The 11,770-nt window shown below is 42.1% G+C and overlaps 1 protein-coding gene across 3 annotated transcripts in view; it reads left to right on the top strand.

Moving 5' to 3' along the window:
* Positions 1–478: 478 nt before the first annotated feature.
* The window catches only part of DENND5A (DENN domain containing 5A), a 94,006-nt gene continuing 82,714 nt past the window's right edge, over positions 479–11,770 (top strand). For 2 of the 3 annotated variants that reach the window (XM_027563235.1, XM_027563234.1), the window contains exon 1: positions 480–618. In XM_027563235.1, the coding sequence (XP_027419036.1) occupies positions 510–618 (109 nt within the window). In that variant the 5' untranslated portion in view covers positions 480–509. Of the gene's footprint in view, positions 619–11,770 lie in introns of all 3 variants that reach the window. The other variant, XM_027563238.1, reaches the window with a different exon arrangement.

The following is an 11,770-nucleotide window of genomic DNA, read 5'->3' as shown; positions in this document are numbered from 1 at the left end:
CTCATCCCGCACCTCCGCTGCCCTTCCTAACGGAGTCGCAGCCCCGAGGGGGTGGCGGATGCGGGCGATCCAGCAGTTGCCTGCCGCGCTGCGGCGACAGCCTTGGAAGCCGCAGCCCGCCAGGCCAGAAGAGCATCACGTCATCCTTTCGGCGAGGAGCCCGCCCCCTCCCCAACGGCGCCTGCGCAGGCGGGAGGGAGCCGCGGTAGGGGTTCTCCTCAGCGCTTTCCGCCCTTCTCCGAGCTCGCTCCGGCCGCGGCGCTCTCGGCTGGCGACAGCGGCCGCGAAGCGGAGGGGAAGGAGTCCAGGATGCGGCGCGGGGCGGCCCGGTGCCCCCCTGCCCCGTCACGGCAGCCGCGGCGGCCGCGGGGACCGGGCCAAGGCCGGGGGCGGCGGCCGGAGCCGCGGTAGCGGCGGCGGCGGCGGGAGGGGCGGCCTGAGGGCGGGCGGGCGCCCGGGTGCGGGGGCTCGACGCTCCGCACGGCCCGGCCCGGCTCGGCCCCGGCGCCATGAGCGGCGGCGGCGGCGGAGGGGGCTCGGCGCCCAGTCGCTTCGCCGACTACTTTGTCATCTGCGGGCTGGATACCGAGACCGGGCTGGAGCCGGACGAGCTGTCGGGTGAGTGAGCGCTGAGTCCGGGGCCGCTTCCCCGCGTCCGCGGCCGCCGGCGACCCCCGAGAAATCCTCCCTCACCCTGGCTTTGTCCCGGGAGACGGGCGAGGGGCGAGCGCGGGGAAGGGGGCGTGGGGCTGAGGAGGGGAAACGGGCAGAGGGGCCCTGAGCCATAACGGGTCCGAACGGTCCCTCCTCCCCGCCGCTCTTGTGGCCAGGTCCTCGCGGCTGAGGGAAGGATTGTGTTCTCAGTTCGGTGAAGGTTGACTGACTTAGTGTAAAATAAAAGGGAAGCTTGTTCTCGAACACCCGTTAGGGAGGGAAGAAGGCATCCCACTCCTGGTGAAAGTAAGTTCCACCCAGACTTTAAAAAAGAAAGGAAAACAAAAACTTGGTGAGTTTTATTTGGCCTCCTCCCAGGAAACCTGTGATCGCAGTTCCTCAAAACATTTCTAACCCAGCCCTGGGCTAGGCCCCCTGAGTTGATGGGACGTGAAGTAATAAAGTGAACTTGGGCCACACCAAGGAGGGCGAGAACTCCCTTCGTTCTGGAAAGGGTTCGTAACCCGGGGCCGTGCCGTGTTTTTTTTTTTTTTTAAATTGAAAATAATTTATGCCCTTTATGAGACCAGCGTCATCGGTGAATAAGAGGGCAGCAGCCTACTTGGAGAGCCTGGGTTGCGTAGTGATGCTTCTCAAGTCATCTTTCAAAGGGAAGTGGTGGGGAAGTGAAGATAAGGCCCAGATCAGATCTGGCACTAATTGCACATGAGTGTCAGAATTGTAAAATCCCGTGAATTCCACTGCACCGGTGTCAGAGTTGTAAAGTCCCCGCGAATTCACCACTGCACCGTCATTGGTTTTGGAAAAGTTTTCGTCTGGAGTGTCCAGTTTGCAGGTTTTATGTAGGTGGAGGTTTGTTGAATCATCCTGATTTGGATGAGGGAGATTCCTTTTTACTGTTCTGTCATGATGTGTTTAGAGTTTTTCTCCTGAAAGCGAATATCCTGTTGACTAATTTTCCTTTGCTTCAGAGATGACAGGACAAGTTTTGTGTGTCCCCCCACCAACCAGAAAAATTTCAGTGTTTCTTATGAAAAAAAATTAGATGCATGCATCAAAATGGACTGTCTTTTTAAAAAATGATAAATCGATGACCTTTAACAAGGTCAGAGCAAATACACTACTTCCTCAAATTAATAGCAGGTGGAGAAAAAAATCATGAAGCAGTAATACAATTAGTACTTGGTTGGGGTAGTTTAAAGTTCTCTTTTTTAGGTCTTTGAATTCCTGTAATCTGAGGCTAACTTTTCATCTGTGTTTCCTATTTGTTAAATTTATGACTTTGAGATATAGTTGTTGGAATTCAGTTCATGGTACTGGAGCTGGAAGGATCTCAGAGAAGAAAATGAGCCCACGAAGGACAGTAAATTGCCTCACTTTGATCCAGTGCCCCTCTTGTACCATAAACTGCATTTCATTGCTTGGCTGGGATTTTAGAAAACACTAACATGTTGACAAAAAGACTTAAAATGATACAGTTCTCCTCAGTAAAAGAAACTTTAAATTGGTGAAATAAACCAGTGTTATTTTTATGCTGTGCTTTTGAGTGTCTATTTGATTTTCAAAAATAAAGAAAATGATTTGCAGATGATAAAGCTTATGAGTCGAATTGGGAATGATTTGATTTGTTAGTGAGAACATGGGTTTTGGGGTTAAACATTCTCACTCTGCTATTGACTATCTCTGTGACTGGAGGCCAAGTTATATAACTGCTGGGGTCCTCATCTCTAAAAAAGAGAATTTAAATAAAAAGTGTCTTATCAAGTAGACTCTCAAAAGTGTTAGTTCTCTTTTAGTGAATATCTGTTAATTATCTGGCTTTTCAGGAAGCTAAAATTGTATCCTTGTGAAAGCTTATTGAGAGAATAAAGAGGGGGATGAGATGTATAAAATGTGTAGAGGGGTATTTTTCTTTTTAAATATGGTTGCAGTAGTGGAATGCCAAGGCTGTTTATTCAGTAGGTGGCCTTTGCTAGAATAAGCACTGATTGAAGGAATTTTTTTTTTTCTTCATTTCATTTCTGGTAGGTTCATAGGGGAATCTGGACCCCAAAGGGAATCTTTAAGGAAAACAAAACAATACAAATAGCTCTATGCGGGTCAGTGTTGAAGCTCTCCAGGGTGTATTTTCTCTCTGCCTTATAGCTCCCAAACTGATGATGTCATAGTAAAGGAAACTACAGGAAATTGTGAGTTGCACCCAGATTCCCTAGGGAGGTACTGAGGAGTCTATGTTCTCTTCAAACAAATTAAGTTATATACTTCAGATAGATTCTATACTCTTAGTAAGTGAATCCAGAACAAACAGATCAAAGATGCTGTATTCTTCTAGCTTTATGGAGAAAGATTAACATTCCTTCTTTTCTGTTTACAGCAATAACCATAGAACTTTCACTGTCAAAAAAACACTTTGATCATTTAATTTTATATGAAGTTTCTCCCTGTCACCTCTTCCCCTTTCTTGTAGACTTAAGCATTTAGGCAAGTTATGTAGTCACCTGTTGTGCAGGAACTGAAGAAGATATGAAAATTTATTTTGTTTCTCTTTGAGTTCGTTGAGGAATTACTTTGGGCAGAAGGAAAGAAAGGTAATCTGTTGGTGAAGCACAGGTCTAGCCAACTGGAAGAAATGGTATCTGCTTGTTTGGGTTTTGAGTTTGTCAAGGAGATAAGGAATTCTGGAAGGAACATTTTTGATTTTGATTTTACGAAACGTTGACCCATTTTGTTGGCCTGTTCTAAGTGGGGAGGCAGATGGTCGTAGATTCCAGTCTCTCTTTCTACCTGTTTGATAGATGGGTGTTCTGGACATCTTCATTTTTGCTTTTTCTTCTATGATCACCACCAGGTGACAGCAGCAGCAGGTTTACCAGGATATGGGACTCTTGAGTTAACTTTCCCTATCTCTGTCTTAGAGTTAAGTTTCCTATATGCTTATAACCTATTTCTTTCTTTGGAATCCTTATATTCCTTTTCACTGACCTGCACCCAGCATTGAGATATGAGTATCCTAGGTTCATGAATCTGCTACTCCAGTTTCTTAGGCTCTGAGTAGTGGGTCTTGCCAAGAATTAAAGAGAGGGCTTGGGAACATAGATGGGATACTAGCCAGTGTCCTGTATGAACCTACTTAGAATACAGACAGTACCCTGAAATCATCTTTTAATATCATCATTAAAAGAGAAAAAATGGCTCACTGTCCAGGAAAGCCAGAGGACTGGACAGATCTTACTGCTCCTTAACTGTATTGGGCAGTGAAGTTAGAACAACAGAATCATGGAATGTCAAACATGGAAGCACCTTTTTTTTTTTTTAATATGTATTTATTTGGCTGCATCAGGTTAGTTGTGGCATGCAGGATCATCGTTGCATTATGTGAGATTTTTGTTGCTGTGCTGTGCAGACTCTCTAGTTGTGGCACGTGGGCTCAGTAGTTGTGGTGCATGGGCTTAGTTGCTCCAAGGCATGTGGGACTTTAGTATTGCATGGCGAATACATAACCACTGGACCACCAGAGAAGTCCTTGGAAGCACTCTTAGAGATTATATAACCTGATTTTTACTGATGAGGAAACAGGTCCTGAGAAAGTTGGGGAATATTTATCTCACTTGCTACATTTTATCCTTTTTTCTTCTCTTAGAGTGATGTTTTGTATGCTTTGCAGGAATTTGATGGGTGGTAGGGAGACAGTAAAACGTTTGGCAGGAGCAGACATATGATTGTTTTTTTCTAGGGCAGGTTTCTGTTTCATGTTAAGCAAGGATACTGTGTGATTAACAAGAAAGAGATGGTATTTTTTTTTTTTTTTTTTTTAGTTTTTTCTTTTGATGCAACTTCACACCAAACGTTGTCATTCAGTACCAAGAACTTTAGTGCATCCTTTTTCCGGACTCAGTGTTAACATTTTGCTCCATTTGCCTTATCACTTAGTATGCATCACCTTTCTCTTTCTAATATATAAAAATGTCTTTATTGAGATATGTCTTCTATTTAAAATACACAATTCTGTGTTTTTTAGTATATTCACAGAGTTTTACAATCATTACTACAATCAATTTTAGAATATTTTCATCACTTGCCCTTCAAACCTATATCCATTAGCAGTTACTACCTGTATCCTTCCAACTCCCTAACACCCTAGCTGTAAACACCCACTATTCTACTATTTTTTTGTGGGGGGAAACCTTTTATTTTTTTTTTATCACCAAATCAGTACTAGTTCACATCATTATTCACATCCATAGTATAAGAAAGATATAATCTCTTCTTGTAAAAATAGTAGTTAACATTTTAATATAGATTCTTCTAGACCTTTTATTAAAATGAAAGGTACTCTTATTATTGTAATTATAATTTTGTAAAAACAAGTGCTGATGAGTTTGAGAAAGAAGAGAGTTTGAGGGCGGTAGGTTGTTGGACAGGGAGGCCTGGTGTGCTGGGATTCATGGGGTCGCAAAGAGTCAGACACGACTGAGCGACTGATCTGATCTGATCTGAATCTATCTTTGATCTTTATGGATTTGTCTATTTTGGACATTTCATACTATGGAATCATATAATATATGGTCTTTTGTGACTGGCTTCTTTCACTTAGCATGTTTTCAAGGTTCATCTATGTTGTAACATGTATCCATACATTGTTTCTTTTTATGGCAGAATGATATTGTATAGATACACCACCTTTTGCTTATCATAAGTTGATGTACATTTGGGTTATTTATATACTTTTCATTTATTACAGATAATGGTATTGTGAACGTTTGTGTATGTATATTTTCATTTCTCTTAGGTATATGCCTAGGAGTGGAATGGCTGGGTTAATGGCCAGTGTTTAACCTTTTGAGAAATTGCAGACTGTTTTCTAAAACAGCTGCACTATTTTACATTCCCACTAGTGGTGTTTGAGGGTTACACTCTCTGTATCCTCACCAGCACTTACTACCTTTTTGATCATGGGTGGCCTAAGGGGTGTGAAGTGGTACCACAGTGTGGTTTTGATTTGCATATTCCTGGATGACTCAAGGATATTTTACTTAGAAGAAAAAAAAAAAGCTTATCTCTTCTCAGAGATGGAGTATAAAAACTTTGATGAGCCAGTTTCAAACAGGTAGTCGGTTTGAACTAACCTTAGATTTTATTTTCCTCTACCAGTCTGGTCAGTTCTGGGCAGATTCTCTCAGATTCTCTTTATAAAATGGTCATTGTTCTGAAGCTCAGACTCTTAGCTGAAGCAAAACTCAAATCCTGATGGCTTACTTCAGGGATTTGTGGATACTTTCAGGGGTAAGGGTAGGAGGAGGAGAGTTCTTAAGTTGGTTCATGTGTTTCCTTTTATAAGGTAGAGCAAATAAGAAGTCAGGAGGAGAGAGGAACACACAGAAAACAATACACAGCCCCAAGGCAATTTAGAATTATATGCTAAATTTAGTTGGAGAGACTGTGTTCTGAACAGAAGAGCACCTACTTCACACACCCTTAGGTAGGGAGGATCACATTGAAGGTAAGTGGATTTCACTTTAATAACACTAGGGCTCTGCTCCTCTTTTCTTAGGAGGAAATCCTGAGTAACTGTCTGGTGTTTAAACCAAATTCGTAGACTCTGTTTAGCCCTTCCTTCCTTTCATAGTAGATTATAGATAAAGTTTTTCTAGCCTCGGTCCTCCTTTGGTAATGCCATTTCCAGTCCTGTATCCTTTTATAAGTCTAGTCCTATATCCTTTTTTATATCCTTGTTTTTTTTTGGCTGACTGGTGGAAGATGGATTTGACTCAGCTCCTCAATTCCTATTGCCATCCTTGGGTTTGAATTATTGTCAGGTAGTCTTAGAAGTCTCCCAGGAACCTGGGTACACAGGAGGGGACCTATACTTGACATGTTTTAGGTTACTGCTGGATAGGCATAGGACCTAGTCGAAGAGAGAAAGCCTTGCCTTTTGGAAGCTGGTGTCTTCTTGTGGAATTCATTGATAATACATAGGCTATTGCTACTAAATTTTTAGATTTAGTTCTCAAAAGTTTTTAGGTGAGGCAGTGGTTAAATGTCTGTGTTCCACATGTTTTGTGATGACTGATTTTAGTTTGGAGTATGTAACCCTGGATGTTGGAGTCCTGTCATGGTGGAAAATGAGGGCCTGTGCTGGCTCTCAAGCTATTTTCAGTGTGCTTCCTAGGAGTTGGCTATGGCTCCAGGAAGTTAGATGAGAGTGGCTATTGTTTAGACCATCAAGTTTTCAAATATTACACTTAGGATATTTGCTTGATTGTCATCCATGGGATCTATCATAGTTTCCTGTTAAAGAAAGCCAGGTTAGTAATTTGTTTGCTTTGTTCATTAGTGTGATGGGCATTTCAGTCAAAACTTTGCTAGGCCATCTGTGATATACTCAATGGACTGACCTAGCTGCATTAATCTAAAATGTTTTCATGGAGTGCTGAGGGGCCTTGAGCAGGGAGAATATGTGTGGAGGTTCCTCTTATTAAGCTTCATCCCTCTGTGAGTGTGAGTCCAATTCCTTGTTTTCTAAACTACTCCTAGTTGGCAAAACATAATATGAGTATGAATTCGTTTATCTCGGTCATAGAATCAAAAACTGTCAGAGCCCGATCTGAGGTAGTCCGGCTCCCACTTTTGACATACGGTAATGATTAATATTTATAAATGACATAATAGTTTTTAAACACTTTTTAATGTTTTCAGCCCCATTTGAGAATATGTTTTTTGGTCCACTGTTCCCCAGCAGTTTAGAAAGAACTGTTAGAATCCAGGTCTTTTTTCTGCTTCTCACCATTGATGAGATTACTCCTTTTTTTTTTGCCATGCCAAGTGGCTTGTAGGATCTTACCTGGGGTTTGACCAGGGATCAAACCTCCCCCCTTGGCAGTGAAAGTACAGGGTCCTTACCACTGGACCATCAAGGAATTCCTGAGATTATTATTTTGAAATGATAGATTTGTCAATACTTAAGAAATGACTTAAGTATTAATACTAGACCACCTTACCTGCCTCCTGAGAAATCTGTATGCAGGTCAAGAAGCAACAGTTAGAACTGTGCATGGAACAACAGACTGGTTCCAAATTGAGAAAGAAGTATGTCAAGGCTGTATATTGTTACCCTACTTACTTAACTTATATGCAGAGTATATCTTGCAAAATGCTGGGCTGGATGAAGCACAAGCTGGAATCAAAATTGCCGGGAGAAATACCAATAACCTCAGACGTGCAGTTGATACCACCCTTATGGCAGAAAGGAAAGAACTAAAGAGCCTTTTGATGAAAGTGAGAGAGGAGAGTGAAAAAGTTGGCTTAAAACTCAACATTCAGAAAACTAAGATCATAGCATCTGGTCCCATCACTTCATGGCAAATAGATGGGGAAACATGGAAACAGTGACAGACTTTATTTTCTTGGACTCCAAAATCACTACAGATGCCATGAAATTAAAAGACGCTTGCTCCTTGGAAGAAAAGCTGTGACCAACCTGGACAGCATATTCAAAAGCAGAGACATTACTTTGCCAACAAAAGTCTGTCTAGTCAAAGCTATGGTTTTTCCAGTAGTCATGTATGGATGTGAGAGTTGGACTATAACGCAAGCTGAGTTCCTGAGAACTGATGCTTTGGAACTGTGGTGTTGGAGAAGACTCTTGAGAGTCCCTTGGACTGCAAGGAAATCCAACCAGTCCATCCTAAAGGAAATTGGTCCTGACTATTCATTGGAAGGACTGATGCTGAAGCTGAAACTCCAATACTTTGGCCACCTGATGCGAAGAGCTGCTTCACAGGAAAAGACCCTGATGCTGGGAAAGATAAAAGGCAGGAGGAGAAGGGGATGACAGAGGATGAGGTGGTTGAATGGTATCACTGACTCGATGGACATGAGTTTGAGCAAGCTCCGGGAGTTGGTGATGGACAGGGAGGCCTGGCGTGCTGCAGTCCATGGGGTCACAAAGAGTTGGACACAACTAAGTGAGTGATGTACTCCTTTTCCTGTTTGGAACCAGTCTGTTGTTCCATGTCTGGTATTCCCATGTCTTTCAGAATTTTCCACAGTTTATTGTGATCCACACAGTCAAAGACTTCGGCATAGTCAATAAAGCAGAAATAGATGTTTTTCTGGAACTCTCTTGCTTTTTCCATGATTCAGCGGATATTGGCAATTTGATCTCTGGTTCCTCTGCCTTTTCTAAAACCAGCTTGAACATCAGGAAGTTCACGGTTTACGTATTGCTAAAGCCTGGCTTGGAGAATTTTGAGCATTACATTACTAGCATGTGAGATGAGTGCAATTGTGCGGTAGTTTGAGCATTCTTTGGCATTGCCTTTCTTTGGGATTGCAATGAAAACTGACCTTTTCCAGTCCTGTGGCCACTGCTGAGTTTTCCAAATTTGCTGGCATATTGAGCGTAGCACTTTCACAGCATCATCTTTCAGGATTTGAAAGAGCTCAACTGGAATTCCATCACCTTCACTAGCTTTGTTTGTAGTGATGCTTTCTAAGGCCCACTTGACTTCACATTCCAGGATATCTGGCTCTAGGTGAGTGCTCACACCATCGTGATTATCTGGGTCGTGAAAATCTTTTTTGTACAGTTCTTCTGTGTATTCTTGCCACCTCTTCTTAATATCTTCTGCTTCTGTTAGGTCCATACCATTTCTGCCCTTTATCGAGCCCATCTTTGCATGAAATGTTCCCTTGGTATCTCTAATTTTCTTGAAGAGATCTCTAGTCTTTCCCATTCTGTTGTTTTCCTCTATTTCTTTGCATTGATCGCTGAGGAAGGTTTTCTTATCTCTTCTTGCTGTTCTTTGGAACTCTGCATTCAGATGCTTATATCTTTCCTTTTCTCCTTTGCTTTTCACTTTTCTTCTTTTCACAGCTATTTGTAAGGCCTCCTCAGACAGCCATTTTACTTTTTTGCATTTCTTTTCCATGAAGATGGTCTTGATCCCTGTCCCCTGTACAATGTCATGAACCTCCGTCCATAGCTCATCAGGCACTCTATCTATCAGATCTAGTCCCTTAAATCTATTTCTCACTTCCACTGTATAATCATAAGGGATTTGATTTAGGTCAGGCTATGGTTTTTCCAGTGGTCATGTATGGATGTGAGAGTTGGACTGTGAAGAAAGCTGAGCGCTGAAGAATTGATGCTTTTGAACTGTGGTGTTGGAGAAGACTCTTGAGAGTCCCTTGGACTGCAAGGAGATCCAACCAGTCCATTCTAAAGGAGATCAGCTCTGGGTGTTCTTTGGAAGGAATGATGCTAAAGCTGAAACTCCAGTACTTTGGCCAACCTCATGCAAAGAGTTGACTCATTGGAGAGGACTCTGATGCTGGGAGGGATCAGGGGCAGGAGGAGAAGGGGACGACAGAGGATGAGATGGCTGTATGGCATCACCGGCTCGATGGACGTGTTCTGAATGAACTCTGGGAGATGGTGATGGACAGGGAGGCCTGGCGTGCTGCGATTCATGGGGTCTCAAAGAGCCAGATATGACTGAGTGACTGAACTGAACTGAACTGAGTGACTGAACTGAACTGACTGAAGCAATAACTTAATCATTGACTGGCAGAACTGTTGTGTGGCCTCTTTGATTCAGTCCCCAAACCACAATGCAGTAGAGGAGCTCTGTTAGGAGAGGAGTCAGGTCACTTGTTTTTTGAATTGTTGTGGCTGGTTGGTATTTTATATATATATTTTTTTTCCTCTCTCTCCATTCTTATCAGTTCTGGAAATGTTTTTTTTTTAAGACCAAATAGTTATTGGGGCTTTGTTTCTAAGAAGCTCTCTTTTGTAAGTCTGTTTCAGGATGTTTTATGCTTTTTGTCTGAAGTTAGTTTTCTTTGAAAAGAAAAAAAAAAAAAAAGTTTTCATTTGCTAACCTCAGAAATCCTTCCCTGTAGCCTGCAGTTTGCATCTTTTTCTGGTTGTCGTTGGGTGCTATCTGTGACTTCTTTTTTTAAAAAATAATTTTGTTTATTTTTGGTTGTGCTGGGTCTTTGTTGCTGCGAGGGCTTTTCTTCAGTTGTGGCGAGTGGGGGGGCTACTCTAGTTGCAGTCCATGGGCTTCTCATTGCAGTGGCTTCTGTGTTGAGGATCTTGGGCTCTCGGGTGCGCGGGCTTCAGTAGTTGTGGCACATGGACTCCATAGTTGTGGCTCCCGGGCTCTAGAGTACAGGCTCAATAGTTGCAGTGCAGGGGCTTAGCTGGTCTCCACAGCATGTGGCATCTTCCCCGATCTTGGTTCAATCCCGTGTCCCGTGCATTGGCAGACAGATTCTTTACCACTGAACCACCAGGGAATCCCTGGACTTCTGATTTACCATATTCTTTATAATGAAAGGATATGGAAAGCAACTAAGAAACTTTTAGGATTTTTAAAGTCAGAAAGACAGAAGAAAATGATTTAGAAATAACAATCATAAACCACATGGATAAACCCAATTTACAACAACTTTGAATCTACATTAGAATTACTTTTCCAGGAATGTCAGAAGAATTCCTTTCTCAGTTGTGTCATCTCTGGTGTCCTTTTCCCCCTTGTTTTTTGTAGTTGTAAAATAGCTTTTTAACAGTGTCATGAAGATAGGTATTAATTATTGCTATACTGTTGAAGAAAACCAAAGGTTTTATTGTGAGTATGTTAGATGTCTCTTTTCTTCTTTCCCCAGAGTCTTTATTTGACAATGACCATTACATTAAAATTTTTTCCTGATTATAAAGACCATAGGTCTTTATACAAATTAAAACATGTTATAACTTCACTTGTCCTAGAGTCAGGTAGACAAATTTCTTAGCTTTGCTAGAAGACCATGCTTTATCTAGTAGGTATTTGGTAAATATTTGTATTAATTATGAAAAGATAAAGCCTGCTTATTCAGGCTTTCAAAGAATTGTATGTAACCATGCTTTTTTTTTCCTGATAAGGCATAGTACTTAACTTTTTAAAACTTAAATAAGTCAGACTTCCACAGCTTTTCCAAGTGCTGAGTAATAAAAATGTGGAGGTTTGTAGAAGAGTAGCAATGATTGTTTTCCCATACTCAAAAAGCTAAGGGTCAGTGGCAGATTTGGAGTTAAAATGGTGATAGGAGA

This window comes from Bos indicus x Bos taurus, chromosome 15 (genome assembly GCF_003369695.1).
Source record: "Bos indicus x Bos taurus breed Angus x Brahman F1 hybrid chromosome 15, Bos_hybrid_MaternalHap_v2.0, whole genome shotgun sequence".
Classification (NCBI taxonomy): domain Eukaryota; kingdom Metazoa; phylum Chordata; class Mammalia; order Artiodactyla; family Bovidae; genus Bos; species Bos indicus x Bos taurus.
The sequence above is the reverse complement of the archived record's forward strand: the minus strand, read 5'-3'. Positions and strand labels throughout refer to the sequence as shown.